A 14,481-nucleotide genomic window follows, 5' to 3' on the forward strand; every position below is an offset into this window, starting at 1 on the left:
GACAGATTGTAGTTGACCGGGGAGAGTCCTGAGAGCGCCCTCTGAGGCAGTGGCAGTGGCTGGTGAAGGAAGAGACAGATAGAAGAGGCAGTAAGGAGGTAATACCTCCTTAGGGCTTGGTGATCATTGGGAGTGGAGACTAAGAGGGAGATGGGGAACTGAATGAATGATGGTACCATTCACAAAGATAAAAGCCACAGATGATGGAGTAGATGCTAAATTGAGTTTTGGAAGTGTTGAGATGACTTGACATTTTCTCTCCCAGGTGTATGATTTAAAACTCGGAAACTTCAGATAATGGCAAACTACTTCCTGGGAGGGAGTTTTGATCTTTTGGTTTTTTGGTTTATCTCTATGGAAAGGATCAAAAGTTGTGAGTGAGTTAAGTTCTTGAATTTTCTGGAGAGAAAAAGGATCTTTTGTCTTTCTTAAAGGTCTCTTCTCAGTCAATATCACAAATACCAATCCAGATGTTCACTGGGGGTCTCAATCCTGAATTATAGGCTCTGAAACAATTGATGTTACAGTTTGATGTTGTAGGGGGCTTGTTAATCATTCGGTAACTCTGTCTGTGTCTGTGCATCTGTCCCTTTGGAGATGTTGTTTATTACTTTAGGAAAAATGCTCTATTTTTTTTAAAAAAAATCAAACATTGTAAAAATATGTAACCAAGGAAGAAAAAGTCCTTCATAACCGCCCCTCCCACTACCAGTCTTAACAAGACGGTGCATACTCTTTGCAGAGTCAAGTCAGTTCTCTCTCCCTCCATGCCCCCCCCCAAACTCTCTCCCTCCATGCCTCCCCCCCAAACCCCCCAAACACTAGCATGTGCATTTTAGCAGAATTGGGATCTCATGATGCATACAATTTCGAAAGGGCTTTTTGTCACTTAACGATATGTTATTCTGATCGGATCAGATAAATATAAAGCAAACCCATTCTTTTTAATAGTTGTACAGTGTTTCATTATATAGATATGTCATAATTTATTTGTCTAGTTTCCTATTAATGGATATTCACCACTCATTTCTTTCCGACCTCTAAACCAGTGCTGTTTAGTAGAACTTCTCTGATGGAAATGCTCTAAGATCTGCTCTGTCCCACATGGCAGCCACTAGCCATGTGTGATTATTAAGCATTTGAAATGTGCTTGGTGTGCCTAAGGAACTGAATTTTAAATTTTATTCCATCTTAGTTAATTTAAGTAGCCACATGTGGCTAGTGGCTACTGTATTGGACAGCGCAGCTCTGAACTATGTTAGAGTCAAGTTAGGCCATCAAGGTGCTTGCTTGGATCACATTACTTGGGCCTTCATAAATTGCAGTTTAATGGTGTTTCTTTGATGTTTAACAGTCATATAAAGCTTCTCTTGTAAACCTCTTTTAAAGAAGTATTGTTCAGTGTTAGAGTTCCTTAGAGGGAGATCTATGAAATGCTTCTCGAGTTTAGTTCCACAAGAGAGTTTCTCTTTCCAGACATATCAGTATGCTTCCTTTATCAAGTAAGTGATCTCTTTCTACCTCATTTTGCATCTCTTTTGCCTTGGTAGCCATGGAGTCCAAAGTGCAATTTTTGGTTCTGCTACAGCAGGTAATCTTTTCCCTTTCATCACTCCCCCCACCAAACTATATAGCTTTCCTTTCATTCTGAGTTTAAAGATTTCATTATGTGTATGGTTTTCCTTGTAAAGCACTTCTCTTTTTGAAAATCATTAGATTTACATGAAGTTTTTGGAATCTATCCTAAGACTTCCCTAAAAAAAGATAAATACAGTATATACACTACTTCCCTTCCACAACCCTGCACACACATACATCATATATCTTAATAGGGCCATTAATATCATCATGTGTATGAATCCTGTTTATCATCACAGTGGGAAATATAGGTATTTAAAATCTGAAATAGACATTCTACCGGGGTTGTAGAAAATTACGTGCTTTATGGTTGGTTACATTTTATTCAATTATGAGTCCAAATTGGGTTCTTTTACCCTCTTGTTTTGCCAGTATCATGCTCTACTTTGGCTTTCTTTGGGAATATATGGAAATCTTCTTTTGCTTGAATTTAAAGTGTATTCTTCAGGATTTCCTAGTTCCATGTGTGGCACCCTGTAGATAAACATTAACTGCTAAATGGTGGCAAAATATTTTTTGACCCTTCTAGAGTAGCACTGTTGAAGTGTATAACCTTCATTTAAAAACATTTTACTCTTCCTTTGTTTCTGCCAAGTTTCCATCCCTAGATATTTTTAAATATTAGGATACCCTTAGTTTTTACATAGACTTAAGAATTGGAAAGCATAAGAATATGCCAAAAAATTATTAATAAATTCCTTTGCCTGTGAGGAAGTAGGATAGAACCAGGAAACTGCTGATGTGGTAACCAGGATAACACACTGAAACCATCTGTGTAACTCTTGGCAGGAATAAAATGACAAAACAAGATCTTGGAGAGTGCACATTACCAGGTGTGTGATCAAAAAGATAAATACATTCTCAAATGATAAAATTGGCCTAGTGCCTTTAGCACCCATGGGACGGTTGTGTGTACGCATATGTGCAGACATAGCTGTCAAGGTTGAGCATTTTTAGTGTAGTTAGGAAACTGGGACAGGAAAAGGCTGGAAGTAGAGGACTTTGACACTGCTTGGAGTCATTGGAACGGTAAACTCTGGATGTGAACTTGGGGAAACTGCATGGGGTTTCAAGTGCGACATGATGATAAACATCCAGTGGTGATTTGCAGCAGAGGTGCAGAGCCAGGCTCTTCAGGAAAGAATAAAGGGGAGACCTTAAAAGAAATATGTTTGTCCTATTTAACTAACAGTGGACTTTGAAAAAGACAGGGACCATATTAAGATATTTTTTTTCTTTTTTCTTGAGAATTGAAGGAAGATGGAAGCTGAGGACTTTTTCATGCTATTTAATGCACTGTTAGTAATTTTCAGGAAAAGCAGACGAATGTAAAGCTTTTCATTCTAACTCAAATTAGACTTACTTAGGTTAAGTATAATACAGCTTTGAATACTTACAAGAGAACTTTAAGAGATTTGGTTTATGAAGGAATTTCATGGTTTTGAACAAGATTTTTGCTCTGTTAAATTGCAGTGGTTTGAGAGTAATTCTCTTTCCCCTTTTCCTCAATTTAGCAGGACTATTTGATGTAAGCTTGCATGTTCTGAATGTTTACTAAGCTTGCATGTTCTGAATGTTGCCAAGCTCACAGTCAGTAGGTCTCCAGTGGGCATATGTGTTTAGTTTTCAGTACATTGTTACTTTGGTTTCCCAGAAGCTTTCTTGGCATTACAATACCTCAAATTTAAAAGTTTAAAAAAGGAAAGGAGTGGTATGAATATCTGTTTTCAGATACATTTGTCTTTTCACAGTTTGACAATGATGTGTCTAGGTGTGGATCTCTTTGAACTTGTCCTACTTGGAGTTGAGCTTCTTGGATGTGCCGTTTAATAGTTTTTACCAAATTTGAGAAGTTTTTGGCCATTATTTCTTCAGATACTCTTTCTGCCCCTTTGTCTCTTTTCTTCTGGGACTCCCATTATGTGTATGTTGGTCTGTTTGACGTCCCACAGGTGTCTGAGGCTCTGTTCAGTTTTCTTTCTGTTTCTCAAACTGGATAATCTCAATTTACCTGTCTTCAAATTGGCTGATTCTTTCTTCTGCTGATTTATATCTGTTGAGCCCCTCTAGTGAATTTATTTCAATCATTGTATTATTCAACTCCAAGACTTTTATTTAGTTCTTTTCTATAATTTCCCTCTCCTTATTGATATTCTCTATTTCATGAGACATGTGTTCTCATACATTTCATTAGTTCTTTAGACACGGGTCTGTTTCTTTAGTTCTTTGTGCATATCTATAATAGCTGATTCAAAGTCTTTGCCTGGTAAGTCTAAAGTATGAGCTTCCTCAAAAGATAGGTTCTGTTGACTGCTTTTTATCCCCTGTGTATAGGCCGTGCTTTCTTTGCACGTCTTGTAATTTTTTGTTGAAAACTAGGTGTTTTAGATAATATAATTTGGGAGTTATGGAACTCAGATGACCCCCACCCTGAGTTCATTGTTGTTGCCGTTTTGTTTGTTTAGTGACTGCTGGATTAAGTCTGTAAAATCTGATAGCTTTGCTCTGTGTGGCCACCAAAGTCTCTGCTTAGTTGACTTAATTCAGCTAATGACAGAGCTTTCCTGGAACCAGTTAAGTCTCCCATCCTTTTTAAAGGGATCCTCGTAAACATAAGTCAGATCATGTCACACCTCTGCTCAGAACCCTCCAGTGACTTCCATCTCACTCAAGGAAAAGGTAAAGTCCTTCAGTGGCCTGCAAGACCCTACCCGATCTAGCCCTCTCCTGCCTCCCTCTGTTCAGACCATACCGGGTTGGTCTCTTTGCTGATCCCCAAACATGCCAAGCAGTTCTGATCTCAGGACCTTTGCATATGCCAGATATTCTCATGGTTTACTCTCTCCTCTCCTCTAGGTCTGTATTCAGTTGTCACTTCAACATGGGCTTCCCTGTCCACCCCTGCTCCCCCTCCCCTGTGTTCTCCATCACCCTTCACTGCTTGATTTTCTCCATAGCTCTTATCACTGTCTGTCATACTCTATACTGTCTTTCCTTTGTTTGTTTATTGTTTCCCTTTCCAGAATGAAAGCTCTTTAAAGGTAGAGATTCTTGATTGTTTTGTTCACTGCTGTATCTACAGTGAAGAGAAAAATGCTTGACAATAACTTTGTTGAATAAATGAATCTATTCTTATTTAAGAATGAGACACTAGGGACTTCCCTGGTGGCGCAGTGGTTAAGAATCTGCCTGCCAGTGCGGGGGACTCGGGTTTGATCCCTGGTCTGGGAAGATCCCTCATGCCGCAGAGCAGCTAAGCCTGTGTGCCACAACTACTGAGCCTGCGCTGTAGAGCCCGTGAGCCACAACTACTGAAGCCCACACGTCCTAGAGCCTGTGTGCAGCAACTACTGAAGCCTGTGTGCTCTAGGGCGCCCGCATGCTGCAACTCCTGAGCCCATGTGCCACAGCTACTGAAGCCCGTGCACCTAGAGCCCGTGCTCCACAACAAGAGAAGCCACTGCAATGAGAAGCCGCAACGAAGAGTAGCCCCCGCTCACCACAACTAGAGAAAGCCCGTGTGCAGCAACAAAGACCCCACACAGCCAAAAAAAAGAAAAGAATGAAATACTAAATGCTGATTGGAAGCTTTCTGTATGCCGTGGTCTTGTCTTCTGGTAATTTTCATGCTAACTCTTCAGCTAATGACCAAAGGCATACCTTGGAGAAATTACAGGTTTGGCTCCAGACCACTACAATAAAGCAAATGTCACAATAAAGTTAGTCACATATTTTTTGGTTTCCCAGTGCATATAAAAGTTATGTTTACACTATACTGTAGTCTATTAAGTGTGCAATCGCATTATGTCTAAAAAACTATGTACATATCTTAATTTAAAAATACTTTATTGCTAAAAAATGCTAACCGTCATCCATCTGACCACACAGGGTTGCCACACACCTTCAATTTGTAAGGAACACAATATCTGCGAAGTGCAATAAAATGAGGTCTGTGCCTGTATTGGAGGATTCCCAGATATCAACATCTGGAAGTCTGTCTTTGGGGATATTACGTTTTCTATAGAGAATCCCCCAGTTTCTCACCAGGAGTGTTAGGGGTTTAGGCTGGCAGGAATGGAAGCACAGCAACATGTGTTTGGCTTCTGGCATTCTGGGAGCTGCGAAAGGAGCTGAGGGTCGCACACTGATACGGAGGCTGCCAGTTAGTTTGCTAATTTCAGCTCCCACAGCTCAAGTCACCTGTGCCAGGTATCTACTCACGTGGAGCAGCTTTCCTTCACTTTCTCCAAAAAATCATCCTCTGGTTTCCTAAGGGGTGGTGGGACTTTAGATATTCATCAACTCCATCATCTCCCCTCTGTTTGGGCCCATCTTCCCGGATACATGGAGCCTGGAAGTGCTGGGCCTCAAGGACTCTAAGGAAAGAATCTAGTCTCCTCTTCGATACTTACCTCTGGAAGCACCCAACATTTTTTTTTTTTTTTTTTTTTTTGGCTGCATTGGGTCTTCATTGCTGTGCACGGGCTTTCTCTAGTTGTGGCGAGCGGGGGCTGCTCTTCATTGTGGTGCGTGGGCTTCTCATTGCGGTGGTTTCTCTTGTTGCAGAGCCACGGGCTCTAGGCACGCGGGCTTCAGTAGTTGTGGCACATGGGCTCAGTAGCTGTGGCTCACGGGCTTTAGCGTGCAGTCTCAGTAGTTGTGGCGCACGGGCTTAGTCACTCTGCGGTATGTGGGATCTTCCCGGACCAGGGCTCGAACCCATGTCCCCTGCATTGGCAGGCGGATTCTTAACCACTGCACCACCACGGAAGCCCATACCCAACATTTATACTGTATTAAATCCTTTAACCACTATATTTTCTTCTTCTGTTCTTTTTGTCCTTGAAGGTAATACCTTTTATAATGGTTTACTATCATTTTAAGTAGGCTTGGGAGGGAAAGGAGATAAAAATATACAGTTAGTGCGCCATTTAATTGTTTGCTTGGGGTGTCCTATCTCCCCTAACCCTTGAGTATAGGTGCTCCATCTCATGCTTATTTGTACTCATAGGGCATTGCATAGATTAACTATTGGTTTGTCGGCTGATATGGATAGAATGGCATAGGTGATCTTTTTCTTTTTCACCTGGCCTTATTTTATTATCATTTTATTTCAGTGCCTACACTGCTTTTCAAAAAGTGAATTGAAAAAAATTGAAATCATGGCAGATAATAATTTTTCTCCTTTTTAAAATAAATATTTTAAAATGTTGAAATTAAATTGCTCTTTTGCTGATCTGATTTTTAGGAATGAGAGAACAAAGCACTACAAGTAGAGTACCTTTAAATGACTCATAATTACTCACGCAAATACATGTAAACTTGGATACGCAATTAGGCAGCTCATTATGTTGCAAATGCAGTTACATGCTTAAATTCATGGCCACTCCCTTGGCTCACCCAGCTGTCTCTCCTCTCTTAGGCTTATTTATGACTGGTTATTAATAAGCCCCAGCTGTCAGAATTTGAAAATACATGCTGGTACTAGTGGTGCTGTTCAACTAATAATAGAGGGAAAGTTTGAAAAGGAAGTTTGCCTTTGAGTTTATGTATTGCAGAGTTGGTCATCTGAGTTGGCAAAATCCCGTTCTCCTTCTGGAGATGCAGGCTATACATTTAGAAAAATTATGATTAATCATAATAGTGGTTAATGATAGTTATATTATAGTATACCCCCATCATCTCTGATCTGCAATTCTGAAATCCAAAAAGCCCTGAATTTTTTTTTTTATAACTGATCAGTGGCAAAACCTGAATCGCTTCATTAGGACTCAAATCTGACATGCAATGATGGGGCTCTTTCTAGTCTGTTTATCCAGATCACCGGTATGAAGATGTATAGATTTTGCCGCAGAGAACTATTAATGTGTTTGATTATGGATCACTGACCCAGACCCCACTGAAGATTTTACATAAAAGCAGTATACATACTGTGTTACCTTTTGAAAATGCAGAAGATTCTAAGGTTTCAAATGCTTTTTGGCCCCAGTAGTTTCTTCTTCTTCTTTTTTTTTTTTTAATATTTATTTATTTATTTGGCTGCGTTGGGTCTTAGTTGCGGCACCATGGGCTCTTCATTGTGGCGTGCGGGATCTTTCGTTGCAGCGCATGGGCTTCTCTCTAGTTGTGGAGTGCCGGGTTCCAGCACGTGCGGGCTCAGTAGTTGCGGTGCTTAGGCTTAGTTGCCCCGCGGCATGTGGGATCTTAGTTCCCCGACCAGGGATCAAACCGCATCCCCTGCACTGGAAGGTGGATTCTTAACCACTGGACAACCGGGGAAGTCCCTGGCCCTGTTAATTTCTGATAAAGAGTTGTGGCCTTATAGTGAGAGTAACAGATTTCAGATTAGATGTGGGTTAAAATTCTAATGGGGAAACTTTAACTGATACATGTTAGAACACTTGGATATATTACATACAGTTAAAGTTTCCCATTTTTGTTCAAAGTTATTGTGAAAAAAGAAAAAAGTTATTTATTGTATGTTGATACAGTACTACCAAATGGAGTAATTAAGAATTTTCTTAGTTACTAAAGTTTTTAAAATTGTTTTTAAATCATTAGTTTAAAAGTGAAGGAACTTCCCTGGTGGCACGGTGGTTGAGAATCCGCTTGCCAATGCAGGGGACATGGGTTCGAGCCCTGGTCCGGGAAGATCCCTCAGGGCAACTAAGCCCGTGTGCCGCAACTACTGAGCCTGCACTGTAGTGCCCACGAGCCACAAGTACTGAGCCCATGAGCCACAACTACTGAAGCCCGTGCACCTAGAGCCCGTGCTCCGCAACAAGAGAAGCCACCGCTGAGAAGCCTGCGCACCACAACGAAGAGCAGCCCCCGCTCATCGCAACTAGAGAAAACCTGTGAGCAGCAACAAAGACCCAATGCAGCCAAAAATAAATAAATAAAAAATAAATAAATTTATTTTAAAAAGTCAAGATAACAATTTCATATTTAATTGCTGTGCTATATTATCAGTGATTTTCATATAAATAGGAAATACTAAGTAGCATTATAAGTAAACGGGAAAAATTATGGCATCTATATTGAATTAGTACAGTTTGGTTCTTTGTCTCTAATGATATTAATAATACTTTGTTGTTATTTTAATCACCCTTGATCTGTTAAAACCATCCATCCAGTAATCCTCAATCCTTATTTCTGCCTTAACCCAGCTTTAGGATGTGGCACAGTGGTTTTTCCAAAGAATGGGGGACGGGGTACCCTTTTCTGTCAACTCCCTAAGAATCTTAATATTCATTGTCTTTCCTCCCCACTCTTAGTCATTTTTGTCCATTACCAGAATACATGAGAATTTTGAGGTTTTAAATTAAGCATATGTAATTAACATCTTAAAAGTAGATTGTAATCATACAGGCGGATGAGCTTGGGCACGTGGCATGTATTTTCATGTACCTTAAAATTGGTTCTTTTGCCCAAACGGATTAGAGCAAGTAGATACTCGGCTGCATTTCAGTCAAGGCCTTCCCAAAGCACACTGATAAAGATTCTTTCCTATTTTGGAGGACCAAGTATTTCTGTTTGAATTGATTGATGTGATTGTCATTAAAGTTGCTGAGGGACCCACGGAACCCTTTATAGCGGTTTGATGAGTCCGTTTCCAGTTCTCTACTTTTACTGACCTATGGCTTTAGGAAATTCTTATAAATAAACAGTGGAAAGTCATTAACAGATAAACTGAAGTTTAAAATAGAACAGTCTTCACCAAGTTTCTGAAACAAAACTCTTCTGGTGCATAAAAATGTAGATAATCAAGCAGTAATCAGTTTTGACTGCAGTATAGAATATAGCAATATAATGACACTACGGAAAACCTAGAAACTTTTGACGTAGTAGTAATAGTACACCGGTTGTTAAAAAAGATGTTTTCTTCAAGTTGTAAAGCCTGAAATTTAAGAATAAATTAATATAGTTTTACGTATTAGTTGAAGGATTAACATATTTTATGAATAAAGACAGCAAGAATTTTTACACATGAATTAATATTGTGGTCATTATAGGTACATCAGAGCCGTGCATGTGCTTAAGCCCTCCTTATTAGTTAAGCCAACCACTGTTTTTGCAACTTAGTGGTAGACCTTTGAGGAAAGCTCTAATGTGGATAAAACCTTCAGTGAATACCAGTTAAATCAGTAATTTGAACTTTGTTATGGTTATTCTGATGTTTTTTTTCTCTGAGTAGGAAGTAGGGAAACGTGATTAATAATCAACCCATTAGACTTCATTTTGTTTTTGATGGAAATATTTCCTCCTGTAAAATTTAATGGCCATGAATTTGATTGCAGAGATTATTTTCCATAACCAGAGCTGTCCCTGGAGAGGCAATTTGAAACAGTTTCATTAGAATCCAGATAACTATCAAAAAGAGTGTTCTGGAACATTATAAAAAAGGACCATGTGAAAGTAAGTTCAGATCTGGTCTGATATTTTAATATTCCTACCCCTCATCCCCCAAGAAAAGTCAGTAAACACAGTGTAATCTTTTCATTGTCTTTGAAGCCCATGTTTATGACTGAAACTACTTTATTATGAGGTCCTTTGGTACCAGTGCCCCCTTGCATAGGAGGCAAAATAAATCTGACTTTCACTAAAAAGTGTTCTTATATCCAGTAGTTTTATGGTGAGGTGTTTGAATGTTTTTATCTGAGTAAGGACAACTAGACAATTTAAAAAATACTTTTGCCAAACTAGACCCTTTAAGTCTTCATGCCTTGTGCAGTGGAATTCATGAATGCATTCATACATGTTTTATGTGTGACTAGATTTATTTATGAAACACTTAACTGAACACCTACTACTTGGCAAGCAATGTTCTAGGTACTGGAAATTAAGCACTTAAAACAGATGAAGTTTAAACCCTCCCATGAGAACAATTTCTTGAGGATCTTATATTCTAGAAAAGTGCTAAGAGTTAGTGTACTTTCTTCCTCTCTAAAAGAGGAGACGATTGCTCTCCTAGGTTGTACACCAGTACATGGTCGAGCTTTGCTTTTGCATATTTGTGACTGATGGGAAGCAAATACCCTGTAGTTGCAGGTGCCTAAACTCTCACTCTCAGAAGGTGCCCCGTGGTTTTCCTAGCTTGCTCACGTGTTCATTCTAACCGGAAGTCCTTTCAAATATACTTACTGAGTGTCCCGACCCGGCCTGTTTCATCTAGCCCTTGCCCGTCTTCCACATGGATTCAGCACAATCTCAGTTCATTGCTTTAAACGGCTGAGTGTGTGCTCACGTGCATGTGTGTGTGCATGCACAAACCATCTGCTGCAGTTAGGTTTCTAACTCCTTGGGGAATAAGAGCATAGTCGGGGACTTTGGTTTAGCACAGTGCTTTATATATAGTAGCAATTAATATCAATATTTGTCGACTTCAAGCTACTGTCCTAAAATTGCTTAAAACCACAGCAGTTTCTTTAAAGTGGTCTACATTGAATTTTTAAAAAAAATACCTTTCATTTCTTGAAGGTTTGTCTTTTATGGTTAGTCAAACCACTTAGCGTATCAAGACCTTTACCTCTGTTTTTAAAAATTGTACAGATTATGCAAGTAAGAAAATACTCCATGGGACTTTTTAATGCTCATTAAGAGTTGTTTTTCATGTTCATGAGCCCCATAGCCTTTGGCAGGAGTGGTGGGATCACCCTCTCTAATCAGGCAAAATAATAGAATTAATTAGTATGGCTATATCTTACATTTACTTTTTTTTTTTTTTTAATGGTTGAAGAGGGTATTGGGGGCTGTCTTCCTTTGTTATAACTCTCTTCCTCCTACCTTCCCTTCTCCAAAAAGTTTAAGCTAGATTTAATAATTTCCATTATGAGTTTTGTTTTTTTCCTCTGTATGATTGATTACTGTCAAAATACACAGGCAAGAAGTCATTGGAAGTTTCATTTTGTAAGAGCCCAGAGTTCTCTCTTCTGAAAGCCTCCACCATGAGGGAGGGTTTCAGTAGCTTGGCTCTCCCGCTGAGTGTTATTTCCTTTGGGATAAGCGTTGACCTCAGTGCGTGAGACGTCTGCTGGGAAAGATTTGTACCAGGGGCAAAAGAGTAAGAAGCAATCACGGTATTTTATGGAAGTAATTGGGTTACAAATTGAAGTATTCATATTTTATTACTTGGTTATAAATTCTGTTCAATCCTTTGTTCCTCAGCCTTTTATTGGGACTGATTGTGGATCCTGGCAGCCCATTTTAGGTTAAATCTAAAGAATTCTGTATACAGAATTTTAATTTTTAATCAATTAAATGAAGTGGACCATACAAGATAGAATGTAATTATCAAGTAATTAGTTGAAAACCTTTAAAAAGGATAATTCTCATTTTGGACTTTTGTCATGAGTGGCAAACAAAAAGTCTGGTATGCCAAGTATGCTTTTGTAGATTCTAGTACTGTTTTGAATGAAAGAGATAATAGAATTATAGATGGATGTTATTATTACTACCTGAATTATTATTTCTATTTTCATAGTTCTCACGTAAAGATATTCATTAATATTGTTGTGTCCCAGACTGAGATTTTTCCCTTATAGGTCTAAGTTCTCCCTACTTTGTTTTTTTCTCTTCCGTTATAGACTTGATTATGCATATTGCAGTTGTTTCTCAGTACTTATGATAGAATCAAGGATTTTTAAATTATATAAATATAATATGAAATCTGGTTGTAAAACAACTCTTAGTTGACATGATTAGAATGCACATTTGCTAACCTTCTAATCAACGCCGGCAGGTTTTGGGTCCTGCTCCCAGGTGGTGTTCCTTCTTAGACAACTTGACAGAAGAATTGGAAGAGAATCCAGAAAGCACAGTTTATGATGATTACAAATTTGTCACCAAGAAAGACCTTGAAAATTTAGGTAAAAAAAATTATGATGAAATGTTTATAAGATTATTTCTACTTGTTTTTGTTTTGAGTTTTGAACATTAGAAGTGATGGAGTCACAGTGATCTGATTTTCCAAATCTCTTTCTGACAAATCAGACATTAAACTTAGTATATATAATCTCTGCTTAGAAAAAGATTCAGATAAATTCAACCTACTGAAGCTTTTTTGTATCTTAAATGAGGAATAAATTTTTTTAACCTACCACCTATGTATAGGAAAAATATGTCAAGGGAGCAGTGACTTTCAAGTACTATTTGAATATAATACGATTTTGAGAAATCTCAGAGACTGCACGGAAATGATTTTTGTCCCCCTGTAGGTTTGCTTATTAAAAGACCTAATCCAAAACTTAGAACCCATAGATTGAATCCTCAAATATGTAGAACCTTAACAGTTACTTAGGTTTAAAGAATACAAACCAAGAAATGCTTCTTAATAATGGCCAACATTTAAAATAGGGCTTACATGTGCCAGGCGGTATTCTGAATGTTTTATATACAACTCATTTAATCCTCACAGCTATGGAGTGGATACTATTATGATTTCATTTTATAGGTAAAGAAACTGAGGCACAGAAAGATTTTTTTTTTTCCCAGAAAGATTAAAGCAACTTGCCAAAGGCTTCAGTGGTTGGTAAATGTGAGGGTTAGAGTTTAAACTTAGAGTCCATGCTCTTAACCTCAGCCATACTGACCCCTCTGAAGAACATGTTTATCTTAGTTGACTAGTACTGGTTTGTAGGATAACAAGAGTAGGTTTTGCTAATCTTGTTCTATTGTTGGGAAAAGGCTACATAGCAAATTACTGAGAATGGGAAAACCTAGAGGGTCCATTCTCCACAAGCCTAGGCAGCTTAGTTGTCTAGAACAAATAGATGTACTATAGCAGTTAAATGCTAAAAGAAGATAGAATTGTATAACAAATAGATGAGAAGAGAGATTCTTAAACTCTATTTTGAAACTATATCTTTTAGCACAGTTAATCCAGGCAGAATTATTTTCTACTAGCTACCACCAAAATAATTCTTTAAATTTTAATGTGTTTAAAAAGAAAAGAGTTGTATTTAGCCTTTTAAAAATATGACTAATGGATGAAATAGGGTGAACTGAGTCTTCCTACTGAAGTGCCTCCTTAAATATCTCCAATGTAATTTTTACAGTATGCTTGTGTCATACTCACCTACCTTCTTAAATTGGAGACTAAAAAGTCATTGCTATTTTGTGGATTTTTAAAAACTACTGTGTTTAGTATATTTTGGGTGTTTTTTTCAGTCTCTTCACTGTGTTTATTTTGGGTGAGGAAGGCAGTGATAAAGGTTTAGATACGTTTTGTTAAAATGCATTCATACTGCCTATTTTTAAAACTATGGAAATAGATATAATATTCAACAAAATAAGTTATACTAGAAATCATCTTCATGTAAATTAGTAATATCTTTTAATATTAAATGAGCCATTGGTTATAATTTTTCAACAGATTTTACCATCATATATAAAACCTTTAAAATAATTTATGTTAAAGTAAAAATAAGGCCATGTCACTAACTTCCCTTATTTCTTAAGATTATAGCATTGAATACTTGCAAGTTCTGACATTTCCCAGTTATAGCCTTTAGCAGGTCCTATACCATGGTGTTTCCCAAAACGTGTTTCATGGGCCACTGTGTATGCAGTGCTGGGTGGGTGGCATTGTGGCTGATATCATTGGCATTAGAGATGGGCTGACATGGGCTCACATCCCACCTCTACCACGTAACAGCTCTATGACTTGGCCAATTTACTTAACCTCATTGTGCCTTGGTTTCCTCATCTATAAAATGGCAGTAGTAATGGTGCCTACCCGTAGGGTTGCTTGGAGAATGAATCAGATAATGCTTGAAAAGTACTCAGCACAGTTTCGAAACATGATACATAAATGTTACCTATCATTTTAAGAGATTTGTGGCA

The 14,481-nt window shown here is 38.2% G+C and overlaps 1 protein-coding gene across 2 annotated transcripts in view; it reads left to right on the forward strand.

Moving 5' to 3' along the window:
* The window catches only part of NOL10 (nucleolar protein 10), an 86,713-nt gene that overhangs the window by 43,589 nt on the left and 28,643 nt on the right, over positions 1–14,481 (forward strand). For both annotated transcript variants that reach the window (XM_036873130.1, XM_036873131.1), the window contains one exon: positions 12,380–12,506. In XM_036873130.1, coding sequence (XP_036729025.1) covers positions 12,380–12,506 — 127 coding nt within the window. The remainder of the gene's footprint in view (positions 1–12,379; positions 12,507–14,481) is intronic.

This window comes from Balaenoptera musculus, chromosome 13, assembly GCF_009873245.2.
Source record: "Balaenoptera musculus isolate JJ_BM4_2016_0621 chromosome 13, mBalMus1.pri.v3, whole genome shotgun sequence".
In the NCBI taxonomy this organism is placed as follows: domain Eukaryota; kingdom Metazoa; phylum Chordata; class Mammalia; order Artiodactyla; family Balaenopteridae; genus Balaenoptera; species Balaenoptera musculus.